Genomic DNA, 25,345 nt, shown 5'->3' with positions numbered 1-25,345 from the left:
AATGAAAAATTGGTTCTTTGAAAAAATAAATAAAATTGATAAACCCTTAGCCACACTAATAAAGAGAAAGAAAAACTCAAATTACTAAAATTAATGATGAAAAAGGAAATATCATGCCAAACACTATTGAAATTCAGAAGATAAATAGAGAATATTTTGAAAATTTATACTCAAATAAAATAGAAAATCCTAAAGACATCAACAAATTTCTAGAGACATATTATCTACCCAAACTGAATCAGGAGGACGTACACAATTTAAACAGATCAGTTTTAAGCAATGGAATAGAAGACACCATCAAAAGCCTACCAAGCAAGAAAAGCCCAGGACCAGACAGATTCTCAAGAAATCCCGGGACCAGGCTGAATTCTACAAGACCTTTAAAGAATTAACACCAATACTCCTCAAATTATTACATGAAATAGAAAAGGAGGGAACTCTTCCAAACTCGTTCTATGAGGCTGGTTTCACCCGGATACCAAAACCAGACAAAGACACATCAAGGAAAGAAAACTTCAGACCAATATCCCTAATGAACATAGACACAAAAATTCTCAATAAAATTCTGGAAAATTGCATTAAAAAACACATTAAAAAGATAGTGCACCACAATCAAGTGGGGTTCATCCCAGGGATGTAAGGTTGGCAGTAAAACAGAGATCCTGCATCTAACAGAAGGAAAAATAGGCCCAAATCTTCACCATGTCAGCCTAGGATCTGACTTTCTTAACAAGACTCCTAAAGCACAAGAAGTAAAACAAGAATTAATAAATAGAATGGATTCAAATTAAAAAGCTTTTTCTCAGCAAAGAAAACAATAAAATGAGAAGAGAGCCTACAGATTGGGAGAAAATCTTCACCACATACCCCTCCGATAAAGCATTAATCTCTAGGATATATAAAGACCTCAAAAAGCTTAACACCAAAATAAATAAATAAATAAAACCAAAAAACAAATAACCCAATCAATAAATGGGCTAAGGAACTGAACAGATACTTCACAGAAGAAGAAATACAATCCATCAACAAACATAAGAAAAATCTTTCATCATCTCTAGCAATTAGAGAAAATTAAAACTACTCTTAGGTTTCATCTCACTCATGTCATAATGGCAATTAACAAGAACAGAAGCAACAACAAATGTTAGCAAAGATGTGGGGGAAAAGGTGAACTCACATTTTGTTGGTGGGTTGCAAATTGGTGAAACCACTATGGAAAGAAGTGTGGAGATTCCTCAGAAAACTTAGATTGAATAAAAAAAAATAAAAAATAAAAAGATTCCTCAGACCCACCATTTGAACCAGTTATCCACCCAAAGGACTTAAAATCAGCATACTACAGTGACGCAGCCACATCAATGTTTATACCAGCTCAATTCACAATGGCTAAACTATGGAACCAACATAGGTGCCCTTCAACAGATAAATGGATAAAGAAAATGTGATCTATATGCATAATGGAATATTTCTCAGCCTTAAAGAAAAATGAAATTATGGCATTTGCAGGTAAATGGATGGACCTAGAGAACACCATGGTAAGTGAAATAAGCCAATCCCCCAAACCCAAAGGCCAAATATTTTTCCTGATAAACAATGCTGAATCATAGTGGGGGTGAGTGGTAGGAAAGAATGAAGGAAATTTGGATTGTGCAGGGGAGAATGAGGGGAGGGGTGGGGCAGTGGGGATAGGAAGGATGGTAGACTAAGACAGACATTATTACCCTATATACATGTATTATTACACTACTGGTGTGACTCTGCACCATGTACAGCCAGGGGAATGAGAAGTTATGCTCCATTTGTGTACAATGTATCAAAATGCATTCTACTATAATGTATAACTAATTAGAACAAATAAAAATAAAGAGATTATTAATACAGTGGACAGTGTAGTAGAGACCTGCTGTTTAATGTATGATGTAGTTTATGCTTGCCTATTATTCATGATGACATTAAATGCTGACCCTACAATTCCTATACAGGTGGTAATTAGTATTATAGAAGTGAAAGTAGACACACGACATTTATTTCGAGCTACTCCCCCTTTCTCTAAGAGGGGCTGGAAAGTGATTGGCACACTTCAAGTTCACAGAGCAGAGATCCTGCTGCTGAGCAATTCTTACAACTCAGTAAAGTAACAGAGAACTTCACTCCACAAATGAACTAGCCTCACTTAAGCCTCAACAATACTTCAACATATAGAATAGGGGAGAGAAAACCCCAAACCAACAACCAGGCCCCAAGTAAGAACAACTAGAGGGAGAACTCAGGTCTCACTCCTGGAAATCTACTCAAACATCAAAAATAGAAGTTCCAGAACAAAAAAGGCAACTAAACACAACAGGGCACACATATAAAAAAGGAAGAGAAATCCATCTCAACTGATGTGCAAGTCCAAGATCCTTGAAAACATGAAGAGCTGGAGATCCGGAGGAGAGACCCACCAGCCACTCGCAGCCTGGAGATCTGGAGGAGAGGCCCACCACATGTGGTCCAGAAATCGGGAGGAGAGGCCTGTCCCAGGCCCCGAGATGTGCGGTGAACCTTCCCATGCTGGGGTTCCTTATTCACCAAAGTGTGGCTTCACAGCCCAACATCAGGGTACATATAAGCTTGAGGCTGCCACCACCACAAAACTGGGGTATCACTGCTTGTATCAAGAGACAACAATAAGGAATAAGATATCATCAAGGTCCCTATGGGCCTTGCTACACCAAAGGTATCTCTACTAGGGGTGCTAATGGTTATCCTGTTGCTGAGGTAACAGGGAGCTTGCGTGGGGTTGCCTCTTTCTTGTTTCTCCTACTAACAGCCAACTTCTTATGATTACCCTCTCACTTGTCATACAATCTAATACCTCCATATTCTAACATCCTACCTCATAAACATTTCAGGCCCCCCTTCTACCATTAGAAACTGTAAACCATTATGCAAACCTATTGACTATAAGGTAGAAGATAACCAAACTCATCATTTCTGATTATAGTGACAAAATAATAAATGTAAAAATAGAAGCTAACTGATATAGGGATGCACATTTGCACATTGGGTACATTGAGTGCTGTCATATTGATCTCTCCCTTAAAAGTGAGGTATTGGTAACCTATATAGACACCATAAGACAATAGGGCAGAAGCTGTCATACCTCAGATCTACACTGCAAGAGAGGAAGACTCATAGACATCATGAAAAAACAAGGGAGGAAAGTGCCCCAAACAAAATACTACAACAATAGAATCATTACATAGAAAAGCAGGTGAAATGTAAGAGAAGGAGTTCAGAATATACATAACTAAAATGATTTGGGAATTAATTTAAGTGAGCAGATACAGGCAAAAATTGATCACTCCGACAAAGAGATAAGGGAGCAAATACAAGTTGCAAGATTACTTCAAGAAAGAAATACAGATACTAAAAAAAAAACACCCACAAATAGAAATCCTCAAAATGAAAGAAACAATAAGCCAATTAAAAAACTCAATATCAACAACAGACTAAATCACTTGGAAGTCATGACCTTATAAAATAATATAAGCTTGAAAATAAAGTAGACCTCACAGTGAAGATAGTAAGAAACCATGAACAGAATATCCAAGAATTATGAGATACCATCAGACCAAGTTTAAGATTTATTGGGATAGAAGAAGGTTCAGAGATTCAAACCAAAGGAATGCATAATCACTTCAATGAAATAATAGCAGAAAAATTTCCAAGCATAAAGAATGAACCAGAAAATCAAATACAAGAGACTTACAGAACGCCAAATGTACAAAATTACAACAGATCTACATCAAGACACATTATAATGAAAATTCACGGCATACAGAATAAGGATAGAATTTTAAAGGCAGCAAGAGAAAAAAAAATCAGATTCCCTATAAGGGAAGACCATTTCGGATCTCAGCAGATTTTTCAACCCCAGACTGTCAAAGCTAGGAGATTCTGGAACAACATATACCAAGCTCTAAAAGATAATGGATGCCAACCAAGAATCTTATATCCAGAAAAATTAAGCTTCAAATTTGATGATGAAATAAAAGCCTTCCATGATAAACAAATTCAAGAAAGCCTGCACTTCAGAACATTCTTGGAAAAATATTCTACAAGGAGGAAATAAAAAACAACAATGAAATTCTGCAAAGGGAAGAACTACAATAAAGGAAAAGCCAACCAAAGAAGAAACCAAGTCAAGCTAAATATAAATAAACAAAAATGACCTGTAATACAATTCATGTCTCTTTCAACTCTTTTTGATAAATTTTTTACATAAAAATTTTAACTACAATATCATCTGATTTTTCAGGTTTTTGTTTATTTCATATTTTTTTGTTTTCCTTTTCTCTTCACAAAGTTATACAAATATGTTCTTTAAAAGTTTTAGCATTTTATATGTTATATTTTAATATATAATCAATCTGGTATGTGTATATACATTGCCTATGGTATGAGATGAGGTATATTTTATCTTTAAATTATTTCTTATAATTTAAAATCCATTATTTAATATTCAAGGATGAAAAAGATCACTCAGAGTAAAAATTGTTTAATAAGGTAATTATAAAGTAAGGGCAAGGTTGAGAGTAACTAACAAATTTTGTGAAGCACCTTTCCTTCCATAAACTTGGAGAGGTAAGAGGTGAAATAACAGAGAGCCATTATGAAAAACTTGTAGGAGAAGGTGATCTAACTGAAGTTATTCCCACCAAAAGCATGTAGAAACCAACTCACAGTCTAATAGAGTCTTATAGGAAGGATTAAAACACCTTACTCTACTCTTGTATATTCTAAGTTCATCTCTTTGGTGTCCCTTTCTGATGGAATTCAACAGGAAACCACATAACAAAGGGACTTATCATGCAGCCTACAGCATAAGTCTCACCAAAAGGTGAAAGATGGAGAAAGGAGCCAATATGGCAGCCATTGGTTACATAAGGCCACTGAGTATTTGAAATGTGTCTAGCTTGAATTGAGGTGTGCTGTGTGTTAAATAGACATTAGACTCCAAAGAATTACTAGCACAAAGAAATAAACATGAAATATCTTACTAACAATTATTCTCTTTGCAAATTATGTTGGTAATCCATTGGGTTAAATGAAAATATATTAAAATTAATTTCTCTATTTGTTTAATAAAAAGAAGTAAAGGAGAAAAAGGTAATATTCTGTATCCTGATGGTAGTACTATATATTCATATATATATGTTGTCATTTTTTATATTTATGTTATCAAAATTCATATAACTATAAAACTGAATGGGGTAAATTGTACCATATATAAACTATATCTCAACAAACATGACTTTAAAAAGAAATTTAGTTCATGAAGTGTTTTAACAGTATTGGGCACATACTAACCACCTGATAAATAATGGCTATTATTATGATTCATTAAAACAACCAGCATCAAGCTGTTTCATAGTGTGGTAGGGAGGGGGAACATGGGAGTAATAGACCAACTTTAGATAGGGAAAAGGGGTGGGAATGGAAGGGAGGGGGCATGGGGTTAGAAATGATGGTGGAATGTGATGGACATGATTATCCAAAGTACATGTATAAAGATACAAATGGTGTGAATATACTTTGTATTCAATCAAATATGAAATTTTTGTGCTCTATATATTGTAATATGAATTGTAATACATTCTGTTGTCATATATAACAAACCAGAATTAAAAAAAAGAAAAAGAAAATGTGAGGAAAAAGGCAAACAAATCTCCCTGCAAAATTCACAGTCTCCATCAAAAGAACCCACAAGTATGGAAGTGGAAGAAATTCCAGAGAAAGACTAAAAACTGATTATTAAAATGTTCAATGAACTTAAAGAAGATTTAAATAATTAGTTGATAAAGCAAATACAGGCTGGGTGTGGGTGGTACAAGCCTATAATCCTGGAAACGTGGGAAGCTGAGGAAGGAGGATCGCTGTGTTTCAGGCCATCTCTATAATCTGATTTGTGGTGATGCTTCAAGTGAATTTTAAATTTGAGTTATTGTGACTTCATGCCCAAGAGTTCTGATTTCTTTTTTTTTTTTTAGCCTTTCTTTTTTCATATTTATGTGGTGCTAAGGATCAAACCCAGTGCCTCACACCTGGTAGGCAAGAGCTCTACCTCTGAGCCACAACCCTAGCCCCTGATTTCTTTTTAATATCTTTATTTCTTTATTGAAATGGTCTCTCATTTCCTGTGTTTGTTTTTGTTGTTGTTGTTTTATTCAAAGAAAGCCTCATTTTGAAATGTTTTCTCTTTAAGAAATGAAGGTGGTAGAGGAGATTCCTCTAGTGTCAATAAGTTGTCATACTGCCTCCATAAAGTATCAATTAAAAAGCCAAAAAATAAGATGTTGCATTTCTTCCAAAATAACTTAAAATATATTAAACTCTTTTAAGAAATAATTTGTTGGAATGAGGTGTCTGGATTAAACAGGTATATGCCACTGAAGGAGAATACTTTTTTTTTTTTAAATTTATAGCCATAGAAGGACAAAATGCCTTCATTTTATTTGTTTATTTTATGTGATGCTAAGGATTGAACCCAGTGCCTCACACATGCTAGGCAAGCACTCTACCACTGACTCCCAGCCCAAGACTCTGGAGAACAGTATTTCTAAGGTGCTATTTTTGCTTAGGGTACTTGAAACTGACTTTTAAACACATGGAGATTGAATAATACTCTTTTATATAATAGTTTTTAATAATACTCTCATAGAAAAAATGAAAGAAGAAATTCTTAGAAACAAATGAGAACAGAGATACAACGTATCAAAAACTCTGGAACAGTACGAAGACAATTCTAAGAAGAAAATCTATAGCACTGAGTGCCTACATTAAAAGAAAATAGAGGGGCTGGGGATGTGGCTCAAGCGGTAGCGCGCTCACCTGGCATGTGCGGGGCGCTGGGTTCGATTCTCAGCACCACATAAAAAAATAAAATAAAGATGTTGTGTTCACCGAAAACTAAAAAAATAAATATTAAAAAAAATTCTCTCTCTCTCTCTTAAAAAATAATAAGAAGAAGAAAATAGAAAGATTCCAAATAAATAATCTAATGCTCTACCTCAGGCCTTAGGAAAGAAAAACCAAACTAATTCCAAAATCAGTAGAAGACAGTGTATAATTAAGAGACAAAATTAATGAAATTGGGAATTAAAAAAAAAAATACAAAGGATCAATAAAACAAAGAGCTGTTTCTTTGAAAAGATAAACAAAATTAGAGATAAAAAAGGAGATATTACAAACATTTTTGAAATCCAGAATATCATTAGAAACTATTTTGGAAATTTATACTTCAATAAACTAGAAAATCTAGAAGACATTGACAAATTCCTAGACACATATGACTTGTCCAAACTGAACCAGGAAGATAGAGAAAAAATAAATAGAACAATATCAAGTAATAAAATTGAAACAGCAATTAAAAGCCTTCTAACAAACAAAGGCCCAGGACCAGAAGGATTTTCAGCTGAGTTTTACCAAATCTTTAAAGAAAAACTCATTCCAGTCTTTCTCAAATTATTCCACGAAATTGAAAGGGAGGGAACATTCCCAAATATATTCTATGAAGCCAGTATAACCCTGTTACAAAAACCAAAGACACATCAAAGAAAGAAAACTATAGACCAGTATCTCTCATGAACATAGCTGGAAAAATTCTACCACATTAAAAAATACATCAAGAAGATAATACAGCATGATCAAGTGTGTTTCAGCCCAAGGATACAAGGTTGTTTCAACATATGCAAATCAATAAATGTAATGCACCATATACACAGAATTAAGGACAAGAATCATATGATCATCTCAATAGATGCAGAAAAGGCCTTTTATAAAATTTAGCACCCATTTGTGTTAAAATATGCTTGAGAAAATAGGAACAGAAGGAATTTACCTAAACGTAATAAAGGCTATATGAAACAAACCCAAAGCCAACATCATACTGATTGGAGAAAAACTGAAAGCATTTCCTCTGAAATCACAAACAAGACAAGGATGTCCACTCTTACCACTACTATTCAATATAGTTTGTGAAACTCTTCCCAGCACAATCAGAATACAAATAGGAAAAGAAGAAGAATTATATCTGTTTGCTGAAGACATGGTCCTATATCTACAAGATCCCAAAAACTTCACCAGAAGACTTCTAGAGTTAATGAATAAATTCAGCAAAGTATATGAATAAAGAGCTTTCCTATACTCCAACAGCAATTATGCTGAAAAAGACATCAGGAAAACTATCCCATTCACAGTAACCTAAAAAAAAAATTTAAACTATCCCATTCACAGTAACCTAAAAAAAAAAAAAAAAGCTTGGGAAATTATAGAACATTGAAGAAAAAAAAAATAAAGAATACCTTATGATGGATGGAAAGACCTCCCATGTTCTTGGATAGAATTAATATTGTCAAAATGGACATATTGCCAAAAGTGCTATGCAGATTCAATGCAATCCCATCAAAATACCAATAAAATTCTTTTTAAAACTAGAAAAGAAAACAGTTAGAAAATCCATTAAGAAGAATAAAAGACCCAGAATAGCCAAAGCAATCCTGAACAAGAAGAGCAAGGCTGGAGGCATCACAATACCTATTATCAAATTGTACTACAGAGATATAATGTCAAAAATAGCATGGTATTGGTATCAAAATAGACATGAAGATCAATGGACTAGAATGGAAGACAAAGAGGCAAACCTTTATATACTTACAGTCATCTGATACTTGACATAGGTGCCAAAATAATATGTTGGAGAAAAGACAGCTGGTTCTAGGAAAACTGGTTATCTATATCAAAATAATGAAATTTGATCTCTCTCACCCTGAGCAAAAGTCAAATCAGATTGTATCAAAGACAGGAATTAGACCAAAAACTTTGCAAGTGCTAGAAGAAACCATAAGGGACAAAATATTGATGCTGGCACTAACTTACTTAGCAAGACACCTAAAGCTCAAGGCGTTTGCCAGCTACTCCTCTGATAGAAGATTAATATCCAAAATATATATTTAAAAAAACTCAAAAAGCTTAATATAAAAAAACTCAAATAACCCAATCAGCAAATGGGCAAAATAACTAAACAGACATTTCTCAAAAGAAGAAACACAATGGTCAACAAATAAATGAAAAAATGTTCAACATGTCTAGCAATCAGGGAAATGCAAATTAAAATTTCACTAAGATTTTACCTTATGCCAGTCAGAAAGACAATTATCAAATTTATTATTATACAAATAATAATAAATGCTGGTGAGGATATGGGGGGAAGGTACACTCATACATTGTTGTTGAGACCAAAAATTAGTACAACCACTCTGGAAAGCAGTGTGAAGATTCCTTAGAAAACTAGCAATGGAGTTTGACTCAGCTATCCCACTCTTTGGTATTTATCCCAAGAAACTAAAATTAGCATACTATAGGGCTGCATCATATCAATGTTTATAGAAACACAGTTCACAATAGCCAAATTATGGAACCAGCCTAGATGCCCATCACTAGGTGAGTGGATCAAGAAAACAACACACACACACACACACACACACACACCATGGAGTTTTACTCAGCCATAAAGAACAAAATAATGGCATTTGATAAATAGATAGAACTAAAGAACAATGTGCTAAGTGAAATAAGCCAGAATCAGACAATCCAGGGTCAAGTATTTTCTCTCATATATGGAAAGTAGAACAAAATAAGGGAAAGAAAGTGGGATCTGAATATCATAAAGATATTGGAAAGATCAGTGAGGGCAGGAGGAGGGATGAGAAAGGGAAGAAAATGTGGAATGAATTTAACAAAAAATATGCTATGTTTATACATATATATACCACAGTGAATTCCACCTTTATGTGTCCATAAAGCACCAATCAAAAATAAACAAATAAATGAGTGAAAGAAAAACCAGTAGAGTAGAGGAAGGAGAATAGGAAGAGGGAGGAGGAGAGTGATGGGGAACACCAGGGATTGAAATGAAGTAAATCAAATTCCATGCATTTATGATGATTTTGTCAAAATGAACCCAACTGGGCTGGGGATATGGCTCAAGCAGTAGTGCACTCACCTGGCATGCATGGGGCGCTGGGTTTGATCCTCAGCACCACATAAAAATGAAATAAAGATGTTGTGTCCACCAAAAGCTAAAAAGTAAATATTAAAAAATTCTCTCTCTCTCTCTTAAAAAAAAAAGAACCCAACTGTTACATATACTTATAATGCACTAATTAAAAAAAAATTCTTTTCCCTTCTTGTTTATACTAGCAGTTATTTTTGTGTGTGAAAACTGAAAATACAGTAATTTATAATATGATCACAGTTATCACTATCATAGCACATATCCTCACAGACTAAGATACATTGATATAAAAGTGGAAATCAGGCTGCATATACAAATTTGTATAACTGCTACTGGCTTTTATCTCACTTACCATTTATAACAAACATATACCCACTACCACTCCTATGGCACATTTCTAATGTTTCTTGATTTATATAGCATGTGGGTACATCAAGAGCTTATTGGAAGCAATCTATATCTTTACTGTTAAAATATCATTTAAAGACTTTTACATATATCCTTGATCATTTCCTTAGAATAAATTGTTAGAATTAAAATTATGAGGCATAACCTCTTCTCTTCCTTTCCATCTGAAACATATAATTGTTTAGATGAGCTTCTTTGACCAAGGAAATGGAGAGAGACAATGTCTTGGAAGGTTATGCACTGTATGAGGTTTGCAAAATTTCCTAAACTAGATGAATTAATTGATCAATCAATTGTTCGGAAAATTCTCTTACTTAAGAAAGGCATTTCATGACAAATGCTCTGAAAGAGGAACTAGGAAAACTACTCCATTTACAATTGCCTCAAAAACAAAAAATCAATCTAACAAAAGAGATGAAAGACCTCTACAGTGAAAACTACAGAACACTAAAGGAAGAAATTGAAGAAGACCTTAGGATATGGAAAGCTCTCCCATGCTCTCTAATAGGCAGAATTAACATTGTCAAAATGACCATATTACCAAAAGCATTATACAGATTCAATGAAATTCCTATTAAAATCCCAATTTCATTCCTAATAGAAAGAGAAAAAGAATCATGAATTTAATTTGAAAAAATAAGAGACCCAGAATAGCCAAAGCAATCTTTATCAAGAAGAGTGAAGCAGGAGGCATCATAATACTTATACTATAGAGCAATAGTAACAAAAAAGGCATGGTATTGGCACCAAAATAGACTTGTAGACCAATGGTACAGAATAGAGGACACAGGGGGCTGGGGTTGTGGATCAGCCGTAGAGCGTTCACCTAGCATGTGCAGGGCACTGGGTTCAATGCTGAGCACCACATAAAAATAAAATAAAGGTATTGTGTCCAACTACAACTAAAACAAAATATTAAAAAAAAAAAAAGAATAGAGGACACAGAGACAAACCCACGTAAATATAGTTATCTCATACTAGACAAAGGTGCCAGAAACATGTATTGGAGAAAAGATAGCCTCTTCAACAAATATGCAACAAAATGAAATTAAGCCCCTATCTCTCCCCATGCACAAACTCAACTCAAAGTGTATCAAGGACATAGAAATTAGACCAGAGATCCTGTGTTTAACAGAAGAAAAAGTAGGCCCTAATCTTCATCATGTCAGATTAGGCCCCAACTTCCTTAACAAGATTCCTATAGCGCAAGAAATAAAAATCAACAATAAATAAATGGGATGGATTCAAAATGAAAAGCTTCTTCTCAGCAAAAGAAACAGTCAGGTAGGTGAAGACAGAGCCTACAGAATGGGAGCAAATTTTTACCACACTCACATCAGATAGAGCACTAATCTCTAGGATGTATAAAAAACTTGATATAAAAAAAACCCCACAAATAACCCAATCAATAAATGGGCCAAAGAACTGAACAGATACTTCTCAGAAGGTGATATGTAATTAATCAACAAATATATGAGAAAATGTCCAACATCTCTAGCAATTAGAAAAATGCAAATTAAAACTACTCTTAAGATTTCATCTCACTCCAGTCAGAATGGCAGCTATTAAGAATACAAACAATAAGTGTTGGTGAGGATGTTGGGGAAAAGGCACACTCATACATTGCTGGTGGGACTGCAAATTGGTGCAACCAATTTGGCAAGTAGTACGGAGATTCCTTGGAAAACTTGGAATGGAACCACCATTTGACCCAGCTATCCCATTCCTCAGTTTATCCAAAGGACTAAAAAACAGCATGCTACAGTGACACAGCCACATCAATGTTTATATCAATGTTTTATTGTGCTGCTGCACAATATACAATAGCTAAATTGTGGTACCAACCTAGATGCCCTCCAATGGATAATTGGATAAACTGTGGTATATATACACAAATATATATTACTAAATAAATAAATATTATTAAATAATATTTATTTTAGTAAATAATATTACTCAACATTAAAAGAGAATAAAATTGTGGCATTTGCAGGTAAATGGATGGAATTGGAGAATATCACGCTAAGTAAGCCAATCTCAAAAAACCAAAGGCTGAATATTTTCTCTTATATGTGGATGCTGATCCACAGTGGGGGTAAGTGGAGAGCATGAGAGGAATGGAGGAACTTTAGATAGGGCAAAGGGGAAGGAAGGGAAGGAGGGGAAGGGAGGGGACTTGGGGGTAGGAAAGATGGTGGAATGAGATAGACATCATTATCCTAAGACACATATCAAGACACAAATGGTTTGACTCTACTTTGTGTACAACCAGAGACAAGAAAAATTGTGCTCCATATGTGTACTATGAAATGAAGTGCATTCTGATATCATGCATAACAAATTAGAATAAATAAATAAGTTTTTTTAAAAAAGAAAGGCATTTCAAATACAGTCCAGCAAAATGTAATAAACAAAAACTGCTGGGCCTATAAGAGAACAAACTAGTAAGCCCATTAAATACACTCTGTGAAAACACAACAGGGTGCATCCATGAGGTCTCACAAACCACAACATTATGTGTACCCCTGAACAACCCGAAACCACCCAAATGTCCTTCAATAAAGGAATGGTCAGGCAAACTAAGGTACAGACACACTATGGGAGAGCATACAGCAGTAAAGGGTAATGTATTTCATCTTCTGAAATAAAAGTGAAGAGACATCCAAAAAGTATTGAAAAAGCAAGAAAAACAAGTTACAATGTAATTTTTTAAGAAGTAGTTGGACACAGTACCTTTATTTTATTTATTTATTTTTATGTGGTGCTGAGGATCGAACCCAGGGCCTTGCATGTGCTAGACGAGAGCTCTACCACTGAACCACAACCCCAGCCCTACAATATAATTTTTTAAATCTACTTTTTAAAAATATTCAAAATGATGCCCTAGATTTTCAGAGACAATAGGTATATGTATAAAAGAAGAAAATAAAAATGAGGGAGGTTGTGCAAGCACACACTTTGAAGCCAAGATGTTGTCCCCTTGGAAGCATTGAAAAGATGACCAGGACTAGAGGGTGAGGATTAAGGAAGGGAATTAGCCTTTTTTTTTCTAGAATGTGTTAAGGAGAGTATTTGCAGACATTATCTGTGTAAATAAAATGCTGGTTTGAGTGGGTTATTTCATTTATGCAGTGTGCGAAAGTGGGTGAGGCAGAGCATTAAATGTGGCTGCAGGGGAAGTCCAGGGCAGGATGGTGCCTCCCAGGCCAGATGAGGAGACCACACCACAGAAGAATGACATCATCACATTTGTTTTTAAAACAAAATATTAGAGCCTAAGTCCTTAAGAACATGAAATAACTAAAATCTTACTCCCCCCGCCCCCCACAAATAGTAAAACCTTTCATACATCTCTCAAAGAAACCAAAAAATCTAGTAGACTAAATAGAACGACGGCCACAGAGGATTTGAGTGGCACAGTTGATGAATGCTAACAACGCTCTTTACTATCGGGACACACCACATCTTCCTTTTCAAACACATGAACTGATCACAAAATATTGACCACAAAATCACCATAGATTTCCAGAGCCTAGAAATAATGCAACCCATAGTCTGTGACTCCAAGGCACTGGAGTTAGACATTAGCAATGACGAATAGCCCCAAATGAACACTACTAAAAGGGCTACCCACCTTAACATGGCTTTTTCAACACACGGTGATTAGAACAAGGGAGCAAACTTCTCAAAACAAACCAAAATGGATACTAACTGAACTCCTTACATCAAAACAAATTGCAGATAGATCAAAGATTTGAAACTTTAAAAAGTACTAAGAAAAACAAGATAATTTTTGAAATGATTTTGCTGATGAAAAACTTTTGCAAATATAACAGAGAAACTAAAAGCTACCTAAGATTGATTTTGTCCTTAAACAATAAGTAAAATATTTTGAAAAAGTAACCCAAACAAAATTTAAAAGTAAACTTTGCAGTAGGGAAAAAAACAGCAACATACATGATTTTTAATGGGGGAGGGGCTAATTTTCTTAAGTTTCCTGTAAGTCGTTTTTTTTTTTAAATGAAAGAGGCCATTAACCACAATACACAAGCAAGTAAGGATCACAAGACGACAGTTCACAGAAAAGTACCGGTAACTTTCAATTTTAAGACAAACAGATTTTAAGCCTTTGAAAAGATGTTCAATTTCTTTTCTGTTTTTGAGATGGGGCCTAGCTATGGTGCCCAGGATGGCCTCAAACTCAGGATCTGCAGCTTTAGCCTCTCAAGAAGCTGGGAAAATAGGTATAAAAAAAATCTTGCCCACCTAAAATGCTCAAGTTCATTTACAATAAAAAAAAAACATATTGAAATTATTACAGTAGGCCATTTTGGCAAAGTACAAAAATTACAATACACAGTATTGAGATGGTGGAAATAAAAACACGTAGGTATAATGTGTTGTTGTTTTTCCAGTACTAGGGATTGAGGCCAGTGGCCAATGAGTACCACTGAATTATGCCCCCAGCCTTTTTAAGTCTAAATTTTGACACTTCTTGACTCAGCCTCTGGAGTCACTGGAATGATAGGCACACATCATGATGCCTAGTAGGTAAGTATAATTTGGCCTTCTCTGTTGAAATATAAAATGAACCTGGAACCTACAATTTCAGGATTCTGATTTAATTTCCTACATCCACTTAAATATAAGTGTACTAAAAATCAGTACACTTACATTGCAATATTAGTTGAAATAACAACTGACCCAAAACAACTGTTTATCTGCATAAGAAGGGTTAAGTATGCTAGCACACACAAGGGAACTTGATTCAGCTATTAGACAAGATGGGAAGCTAGGTTGTATATTTGTTGATCTACATAATGAATTAATTTGTATATTCACAGATTATTTGTGTATTCCCGGATTTCTGACTCACACAGGAGTCAGTGGTACCTGAGGAAAGCAGAGCTGTGGACCTGCACATGTATGTGGGGAGAGTGGGGGGCGAAGTGAAAGTGAAAATTTTTGAAGTGCTTTTTGAAAATTCTTTGCCCCTTTGCACCGTTTTACCAACTGCAATTTTGACCAGGTGCCTGCATTATGTGTTCTAAATGTACTTACATTTAAAATCTCTGAAAGACCTATTTTCATTTATATGCTACAAGATATAAACTATGTCCAGTTCTGTTTGATAGCATTAAATCAACTGTTCTTAAATTTTTAAATCAATTTTAACCTCTGTTGAAGTCCAAAGACAAATACCTAATAATACCTATATTTCTAGAATTATTTTAGGAATGCAGATCACATTCAAGGGATAATGCAGGCTTTCTCAACAGAGAGATACCTTTGGAATAAAGCAAGAAATAATCAAGAGAGAATGAGGGTCTGGGGATGTGACTCAAGCAGTAGCACGCTCGCCTGGCACGCATGCGGCCCAGGTTCGATCCTCAGCACCACATACAAACAAAAGATGTTGTGTCCACCGAAAACTAAAAAATAAATATTAAAAAAATTTTCTCTCTCTCTCTCTCTCTCTCTCTCTCTCTCTCTCTTTCTTACTCTCTTTAAAAAAAAAAGAGAGAGAGAAAGAATGAGGACCATCTCAAGAATGAGAAGCAACCCACCTTTCACTCCCTTTCCTACCAAATATTTTATTCATATACATTTTCCATTATGTTTGAACACATCACATTTCTGCTGTATAAGCAGGTTTTGTCACTAATAATATTGCAGGAATATTGTGATATCTTTATTTTTTTCTTCTACAACGTGAATTTCAAATTCATAAAGCATTTAATGTATGGATGGACTATGATTTACATAACCAGTCTCTTGTTACATTTAAAATGATTTTAAGATGCAAATCTCTGAATACATCTCTAATTATTTTCTTAGAATAATTTCCTGGAAGTAATATTATCAGGTCAAAAAGGAGTGAACCTTTTTAAGATTCTTATTACATATTCAACAGCATTTTCTGACATCATACAATATAAAAAAAATAATATGTTCCAAGGCTGCAGTGACATGATGTGTGTGTTTTGACACTTGTCTCCTGTGGCCATCTTAGCTCACTCATCTCATTACCTTTGCAATAATATGGCAATGCTTTTTAAGCGGATTTTCTATCAAATCATAAATGACATTTAGCAGGGAAAATGCCTAGGAGGATTAGATATATTTAAATATTTAGATATACTCTATGTATGTATGGTATGTCAAAATACCTTCTACTGTCGTGTATAACTATTTAGAACAAGAAAAAGGGGGGGAGAATAAATAAAAAAATTTTTAAAAAATATCAAGATTTTTAAAAAATCTTTACAGCAGATGCTATAAAGCTTCAGATTTTATTCTAAAATGTTACAAGTGAAAGGCAGTGAGGGAATTCAATGAAGAAAGGCTAATAATCATAATATTTTAATGGCTAAAATTACAAAACAAAAAAAAAATCTTAAAAGTTAAAAATAACCAAACCTACAAAAGCAGGAGAATTTAATAGATTCACTCTAGCAAAGAGCAGGTCTGAGCCTAAGGAGCCAGGGCTAGAAGTTGAATCAAACCCTCAGGCTTTCATTCCAGAGTCTGGACTCTGCCACTGCCTTACCAGTCACGATGAGGATGAGGCCTGCTAATCTCATTGAATAACCGTGCAGCATCCCAGCTCCTTAGTGATTTGGACAACTACCTCAAAGTGCAGGGGCAGAGGACAAAACTCACATGACAGAAGTCTGTCTGTCATTCAAAGCTTGAGAATCTCTGAAAGATCTTCTCAGGGCCAAACTCTAAAGGGATACTACTGCTACTGTTTCCAGTTCTGGGTGACCCCCCAGACCATGAGCTCCCTAGAACCTAACAAACTTCCCCTCTGCACACAAACACTACAGACACCAGGGCCCTGAGCCTAGGGTACTAATGAACCAGTAAAGGCAGTCAACCCTCAACAAAATTTATAACTAACCCTGTCATTTGTAAACCAAATGCAATTTATAAGTTCACCTGTAAAATGCTTAATCCTTCAAAAGTACACATTTGATTTTTTAAATCTGTGCTCCCTCTTATATCATTTTTCTGGGCTGGTTCGTTTTTGTTAATTTCTTAAAAAGGATTGAACTGCTAAAAGTGTGTGTGTGTGTGTGTGTGTGTTGGTGGGTGGGGAACTGTAGCGACCAAATCAGTTCAGATTTAAATTTCAATGTTGGTTTCTTTTCTTTGGCAAGTTTGGCCGGGATAAGGATGAGGCCTACTACAGACAGCTGTACCCAAGTACAAGAACTTTTCAGAAACCCCTAGGACTGCACCAACCTAAGCTGGAAGGGCCTGGGGATCTGTATACTGTGTGGGGCCCTCAGCAAATCCCACAACTCTCATGGCTTCCCCATCAACACTCAATACACGGACCGCCTCCAGGGCCACATGGCCTCCAGATCCCACATTCGGCAGCCCCAGAAAGCTCTAGAATGAAAGACCTTCCTCCCCAAAGCCTAGCCAACCTTACCAGAGGCAAATCCTGGGTCCCTCACAACAGCAGCACCTTCCTCGCAGGTCTCTTCTATGACTGTCTGTGCATCTAAGACGGGAGGCAAAAGCGAATCAAAACCTGAAGGGGCAGAACCTTCTATACTTCCTGCTTGCTGAGTCACAAACACTATAGGAAGAAGGCTGGCTCCGAGCAGCTTGAGTGGCACTGTCTACTTCTCCAGCTGAAAAGAGCAGGCTGGGGTGTATGGAGCACAGCTAGTCAGGAATCCTGGACACCTAACTTTGGTCTGGCTGCGACTTTGGATGAGTCATTTAACTTCCTGAACCCATTTCCTCCCTCCACATGAACAATTTAGACCAAATGATAACCAAGAACACTTTCTCTTCATGTTTCAGAATCTTAAAGATTTTTCTGTGCTAACCAACATGACTTTAATTTTTTCATTCAATAAATATTTCATGAATGCGTTCCAGCACCAGAGAAGGAGTAATGATATCTAGAATATTCCAAAACTGCCTACAAATCAACAAGAAAAGGAAACTCTGTAGTGGGACAACAGGTATGAACATGGAATTCCGGGTTGCAGACACTCAAATAGCGAAAGTGTAGGAAGGCATGCGTAAATACATTGGCAGCCTGCAAAATGCATTTGTCCCTGTTGGTTGGCAAAGGTTTTCAAGTTGGATCAGGCTAGGGATTGGTGGGCAGGTGGGGCTGTGGAAGGTTTAGGGCTTGGTCTGATCGGCATCACATCCCCACCAGCAACTCTTCTGCCATGAACCAACTATGTTCTCATATTGTCCTCAGTATTTGTGAGAGCCGGAAATGTGAATCTGATTTTTATGCATTGTATACGTGCACCCAGTTACCACACCATACCCCAAAAAGGTGTTCAAATATTTGTGTCAATCTAAAAAAATAAAAAGACTTGGCATCGCGTAACAATAAGCACCAGTTTGAAATTGGTACCAGCAAAGTCGATAGAACCGGAAGAGCAGGGTGCTCACTTAAAAAAAAAAAAAAAAGTAAGAAATGAAATGAGCAAACTAAAATAGGACTAATATCAATATGTGAAGATAATTGTGAACACTTACTGAGTACCGTAGTAGTGCCTGTCAGTATTGTTAGTGGTTGACAGGCCTTATCTCCTTCAATTTTTACAATGCTCTTGGGATGTATTATTTAATTTAATTTAATGATGAGCAAACAGAAGAACAGAGAAATTACTTGCCCAAGGTCACGTAGTTTTAAAAATAGCATACACATCCCAAAACACACTTTGATATAGATTAATTCAGGGACTCATGTGAAAAGCATTAGAGAGCTGTCCTGGAAGATCAAGAGGGTGAGAAGGAAGGAGAGGGCTGTGGGTGTCAAAGAGGAGGACTCCAGTCATCTCCAGCCCACAGAATGATTAACTCAGATCCAAACAGAAGAGAAAACAAACATGAGTCGATCAATATAGTTTTCTGCAATTCTCCAAACTGGTTCAGAGACAGTGTCTTGGGCTGAGGCTGGGGAGACTGTGGGGACGGAAGTGCAACAGATTCAAAGAGTGTCAAGGCAGTCACTGTGATTCAGAGGAACCAAGGAGATGTGGACACAGCAGAAAGTGTGTCCCCCGATGGGCAGGACAGGGGGAGGCCTCTGGGTTTCCAGTGGAAGAAGCCACCACTGCATCAGGCACTCACCTGATCCAACCTTTTCCGGAACCATCCCAGTCACCACGTCCCCCAAACTGCCTAATTCCAAATGCTTCAATATCCAAGACTCGTCCACAGGGGAGAAAATCCCCGAAAAACAGACTGGTGGGGGGCGGGGACTCCAGGAAGAAGCTTTCTTTTACTTTCGATCACTCTACCGGCTTGTCTGCCTCCTCCAGCTCCCTTCTTCCTGTTTCTCTGTTCTCCCGTCCAGAATGTACTAGTGAATTTAGCAGGATTTTTAAAAATTACCAGAGATAAAGCAAGGAGCACCTATGAAAGAAAACATTTTCTTCCAGCAGAAGGGCAGACTCTGGTCTTTGGCAAAAGAGAAAGAAAAATTCTCAGTCAAAAGAACCAGAGTCAACTTTACACCCCAAACTGGAAGGACAGAGATGACTGGCTCCAACAGGAAACTTTGAATATTTAAAGGAGCCTGTGCTGATTTCCAGCCTCTCCAGAGGGAAATGACAGCTAATTCAATGCACCCACTGCCAACAAGGAAGCTGGACATACTTTGTTGGCAAGCATTTGCGACTCCGTTTAGTATAAATAAATAAAACGGCAAATTTTATGCTGTTAATTCTTTGCAGTGAGTCCAGGGGTGGGATTTTCCCTCTGTGCCCTGGTCCAAATCTCAGCCTGAAATCATTGACCAGCCTCTTCCCCAAGATCATATCTCAGGGGCTCTTCTTAAAGGATCAAAGCTGGTCTGTAGCTGAAACGTGGGAAAATTGTACACTCGCTAAAAGGAGAAGGGGTTCTGGCCCAGTATGGACAATACTAGAGTCCCTGGCTATGTTCTCAGAAACTGTAGCTCATGTGATTGTCGAGGTGAGCCTGGAATAGAAGTCATGTGAGTGTGATCTGGCCTAGTCCCTGAGCCCCACACCCTCTCTTTGCCACTCTCAACCTGTTTCCTGTTTGAATTTTTCCTTTTGCCTTCAAATTGTGTACATTTTTATAAACAAGGCAGTAACACTGGAGCCACAACTGTACACTGCATCCCTTTTTGTGAACTGTGACTGAGTCTCACAGTAGTGCAGGGGATTATTCTCCCATATTATGGATGACAAAACTGAGGCTCAGTCACATGGATTGAAACACCATCCCAAGACAAGGCTTTTCCCACTATCTGATAGAACTTGAGCACTTTAGCACTCCAGGGGTGGAGGAGGTGTAGACCTAACCTTCCTCTCTCTCTCTTCCAGACTTCCAAATTGCCAAATTCATTAACCACCTTCATAGGTGCCATCTTGTTCCTATGAAAGTTGTGGTCAAGTGGAACATCTGGGAAAAGGGATGTGAGATGCACCACGGGGGCTCTCCTGGCCTCGGCACTAGAGGCTTCTGCTCTCCTATACTCCATCCCGCCTTACATGAACTTCTGACTTCCACTCATACACTTTGCCACCTATAGGGACTTTTGGCTGGTTGACCCTTTGGTAAATAATGACATTTATACTCTCAGCACTATTAGAGTATTTCTTTTATAAAAGTCATGTTGTCACCTGCCTTTCACCTACCAATGAAGATGCACATGTAGGTATTAGTAAGAGATTTCCAAGAATTCAAATACCCCCATTCATTGAGCACATGGCACTATACCAAGTAAGATGGTGTTGTGGTTTAGATGTGGGGTGTCCCTCTAAAGTTCATGTGTGAGACAAGGCAAGAAGGTTTAGAAGTGAAATGATTGGGTTATGAAAGCCTTAACCCAAACAGTGGGTTAATCCCCCGACAGGAATTAACTGAGTGGTGACTGTAGGCAAGTAGGGGTAGCTGGAGGAGGTGGGTCATTGGAGGCATGCCTTTGGGGTATATATATATATATATTTTTTTTTTTTAAATATTTTTTTAGATGTGGATGAACCTTTATTTTATTTATTTATTTATATGTGGTGCTGAGACTCGAACCCAGTGCCTCACACATGCTAGGCAAGCACTCTGCCACTGAGCCACAACCCCAGCCTTGGGGTATATGTTTTTTGAGCTGAGCTTAGTTTCTCTCTCTCTCTCTCTCTCTCTCTCTCTCTCTCTCTCTCTGCTTCTTGGTGACCACATCCCCAGCTGCTTTTCTCTGCCACACCTTTCTACCAAGATGTTTTGCCTTGTCTTGGGCCCCGAGGAATTGAGTCAACCATCTGTGGGCTGAGACTTCTGAAACTGTGAGCCCTAAAACAAACTTTTCCTCCTTAAAATTGTTCTTGTCACGTCTTTTGGTCACAGCAATAAAGAAGCTGACTAAAACAGATTGGGAACCCCAAATAGGCAGATAATCAATCTCATTCTCAGATTGATTGCCAGGTATGATATTGCTAACTCTGCTCACATGAACATGTGCTTCAAGCATATGTTGAGATAATTGAATCAGAAAGTGTCCTGCACAATTTGTCTTTGACCCTCACTGAGATTGTTAATAGTACTACTTTAGCTTCAAAGGCATGACAGAGCCTCAAATTCCTCAAATAATATTAGAAAAATGCATAGCCTTTCTGCTGGCCAAGGAGAGGGCTATTTAATTGGCAATGACTCATTTTGTACCTGGATCAACAAGCTTGCCAAAGTAAAACCATTGACAGGCTTAGGAAAAATTCTCTCTCTAAAGTAGACCTAGTGGATTACCTTTTCTTGGCTTGTCCATGTTGGAGCTCGGGGTTATGCTGTATCCTCCAGGGAGGCTTTATCATGCTGCTTGGAGTGATCTTGATCATGACCCCGGTCTGTTGTGACCTCAGACTATTAACCTGATTCAGCACACAGGCCCTCAAAGACCAACCCATTTGGATCCATGAATTATGGAGATGATTATAGGATTTTTCTACCACAGTGTCTTAAAAGGATCCATGATAGAATAATCTATGTTCCTCTTATGAGTTTCAAAAAATCAAAAGATGAAGTTGAGGAGTCTGGTTTCAGGACCAAATCCTATGTTGGAATATTTCTGGCCTGACTATAGGCAATTACAAAGGCTTTACCTGGCAGGCCTCCCAAGGGAAAACTACCCTCCCCACACAAGACTCAGTGCAGAGGCAGTGGGTGGCAGTGTCTGAAGGGAGGCCCAGCCGGGAAACTTCTGCTCTCCTCAAGTTGACCACAGCTTATGAGTGTTCAATGAGCTTCAAATCCTCTAACTCGTTGGCGTGTGATGATTTTTATCAAGTTAGGACTTTTCCTTTGGAACCAGGCACAGTGTCACACACCAGGATTCCAGCTACTTGGGAGACTGAAGCAAGAGGATGACAAGTTCATAGTCAGTCTTGGCAACTTAATGAGACCATATCTCAAAATAAAAAATAAAAAGGACTAGTGATGTTGCTCATGGTAGAGTGCCCCTGAGTTCGGTATCCAGTCCTAAAAAAAAAAAAAAAAAAAAAATTACAGAAGAGGCATTACATTATTCAAAAAAATTTCAGGTTTTATGGAGATGATTATAGAATTTTTCTGCAACAGTGTCTTAAAAAGAAATTATTTATGTTGTGCTTGTGGATTCAGGGGTATGTGCATCTTGCAAACTGAATTGGGATCTGGCTATAAATATAACCAGCCCATGTGGAAGAATAGAACATTCTGAACCACTTTTATTTTAGAATGCTGCCTGATTATAGAATTGCAAACAAAGCCAATTAAAAATTGAGTTAGAAATTTTTTTCTGTCTTCTGTCTACCTCAATACAGAAAATTTCCTGAGTGTAAATTGATCAAAAATTTCTTTTTATTACTTATTAAATGGAAATGCAATTTGACCTTTTTATGTATATGAATTCTTTTTCATCATTTTATAAATTTTATTTTATGGTGGTAAGAACATTTAAAAGAAATGTAACCCCTTAATAAAAATTTTCAGTGTACAATACAGTACTGTGGATGATTCTGTACAATGTTGTACAGAAAATCTCTAGAACATACTTATTTTGTTTAACTGAAGCTTTATGACCACTTCACCCACTCCCCAGCTCCATTTTTCAATTGCATAAGTTTAGCTATTTTAGATAGCACATATGAGCAGAATCATGCAGTATTTGTCTCTGTGACTGGCACATTCACTTAGCACAATGTCTTCAAGGTTCATTCTTGTTGTCACAAATGGCAGAATGTCCTTCCTTTTTAAGACTAAATGATATTCCATTTTCTTTATTGTGCTCGTTCATATCTTGGTGGGAATTTATGTTGCTTCCACAACTTGGCAATTGTGAATAGTACTTCTCTGAATAGGGGAGTGTGATATACTTTTTTTTTTTTTAATGCTAGGGATTGAACCAAGAGCCTTGTACATGCCAGGCAAGTGCTCTAATATGGAGCCATATCACTGGCCCTTGTAATATACTTTAAAATCAGGGGGTGTAATACCTCTCTAACTTTATTCTTCTTCCTCAAGATTATTATTAGCTTGAGAAAATCAAAGATGGTGGAATAGAGGAGGTCATGTTCCTGGCTGCCCTGTGGCATGAAATCAAGAAAGCAGACAGGCAGCTTCTCTGCAAGGTGGGTGAACAAAATAAAAGTGGGATAGGGGGGTACTTACTGGAATTTAAAACTGGACATTCAAAGCAGACAGGGGACATAGGGGGTTGTTTATAATTGAATAAGGAAAAATTCCCAGAGGCACAGCTGCTGCCACAGCCGGCAGGAAGCTCCAGCCAGAGAGGTCCCTCCATGAGCATAGTAGAGAGATAAGGGAATTAAAGGAACCCACATTTTAGGGAGGCTTGAGGCATGTCTGGGTACAGAGCGTTTAAAGACCAAGGTCGTTGCCCAAAAAACCTGATGGGTTTGATGCAGGATGTTCGTGGGTGGGGAAAAAAGCCTCCATCTCTCCAGGCAGCTTGTGGAGGACAAAGGAAGAAACAATTTTGCAGCTGTGTTGTGGGGACCAGCAACAGAGGAAGCCAATTCTTGGCAAACCTGAGTTTAGCCTGAAATACAGGCCCAGTGAACACAAGCAGCATGACCTAGACTGTGCTTAAGTGACCAGAAAAAAAATCAAACATGGAGAGGGGTTTACATAGGGGACAACTGGTTGCAGAAACCCACTCAGGTCTACCTCTCCCCCTCCAATCCGACTACTTGCAGAACTGGCTGGGAGAGAGACACATCTGGCCAGGAACCTGGAAGGGCAGGCACAGGGGAAATTGGAGACTGAAAATGAGACAAGGAAACATGAGGTCTGCAGGTAACCTAGGAAACTATGAATTGGCTCCCCTACCACACAAGTGGAACCCAGGGGGAAATCCCTGGGGTAAAGTCTTCCAATGTGGACCAGCAAGTAGTGGGTGCTGGAGGTGTGCTGATATAAAATCTCCAGACCAAATAGCATCCAGCAAAGAGGCTGGAGCCCATCAAGCTTAAACCTGGCCTCCAGGAACTCTCACTCTAGCATTCCAGACGGTGGAGCATCACACTCCAGAAGACCCCACCTAACACTGCTAAGAAGAAAAGCTGAGAATATTTTGAACTCCAACAGAAAGAATTCTTTAACTTTTCATCAATATTTTTTAAATTTTTTTTCACTGATTAGTTGTGACCTTAATTGTACATGGATATTTGTAAATTTTCCTTTTGTCCCCGCTCTCCTCATCTCTAGCATTTGTGAAGCCAGTTATTTTACATGTTTTAGTTTTTTTGTGAACTAGGGTGTTTGATTAATTTATTTTAGTTTTATTTGGTATTCTTTTATTAAAATGTTTTTAGTTATACATGGACATAATATCTTTAGTTTATTTATTTTTATATGGTGCTGAGGATCAAA

The 25,345-nt window shown here is 37.2% G+C and overlaps 1 protein-coding gene across 2 annotated transcripts in view; it reads right to left on the bottom strand.

The window, feature by feature from the left end:
• Casp8 (caspase 8) overlaps positions 1-19,994 on the bottom strand; it is a 45,960-nt gene extending 25,966 nt beyond the window's left edge. The window contains exons 1-2 of one of the 2 annotated variants that reach the window (XM_015481254.2): positions 19,586-19,994; positions 17,910-17,981 (exon numbers count right to left, since the gene is read on the bottom strand). In XM_015481254.2, the coding sequence (XP_015336740.1) occupies positions 17,910-17,981; positions 19,586-19,610 (97 nt within the window). In that variant the 5' untranslated portion in view covers positions 19,611-19,994. The remainder of the gene's footprint in view (positions 1-17,909; positions 17,982-19,585) is intronic. The other variant, XM_015481256.2, reaches the window with a different exon arrangement.
• Positions 19,995-25,345: the final 5,351 nt, after the last annotated feature.

Source organism: Marmota marmota, unplaced genomic scaffold (assembly GCF_001458135.2).
Source record: "Marmota marmota marmota unplaced genomic scaffold, marMar, whole genome shotgun sequence".
In the NCBI taxonomy this organism is placed as follows: Eukaryota; Metazoa; Chordata; class Mammalia; order Rodentia; family Sciuridae; genus Marmota; species Marmota marmota.
The sequence above is the reverse complement of the archived record's forward strand: the minus strand, read 5'-3'. Positions and strand labels throughout refer to the sequence as shown.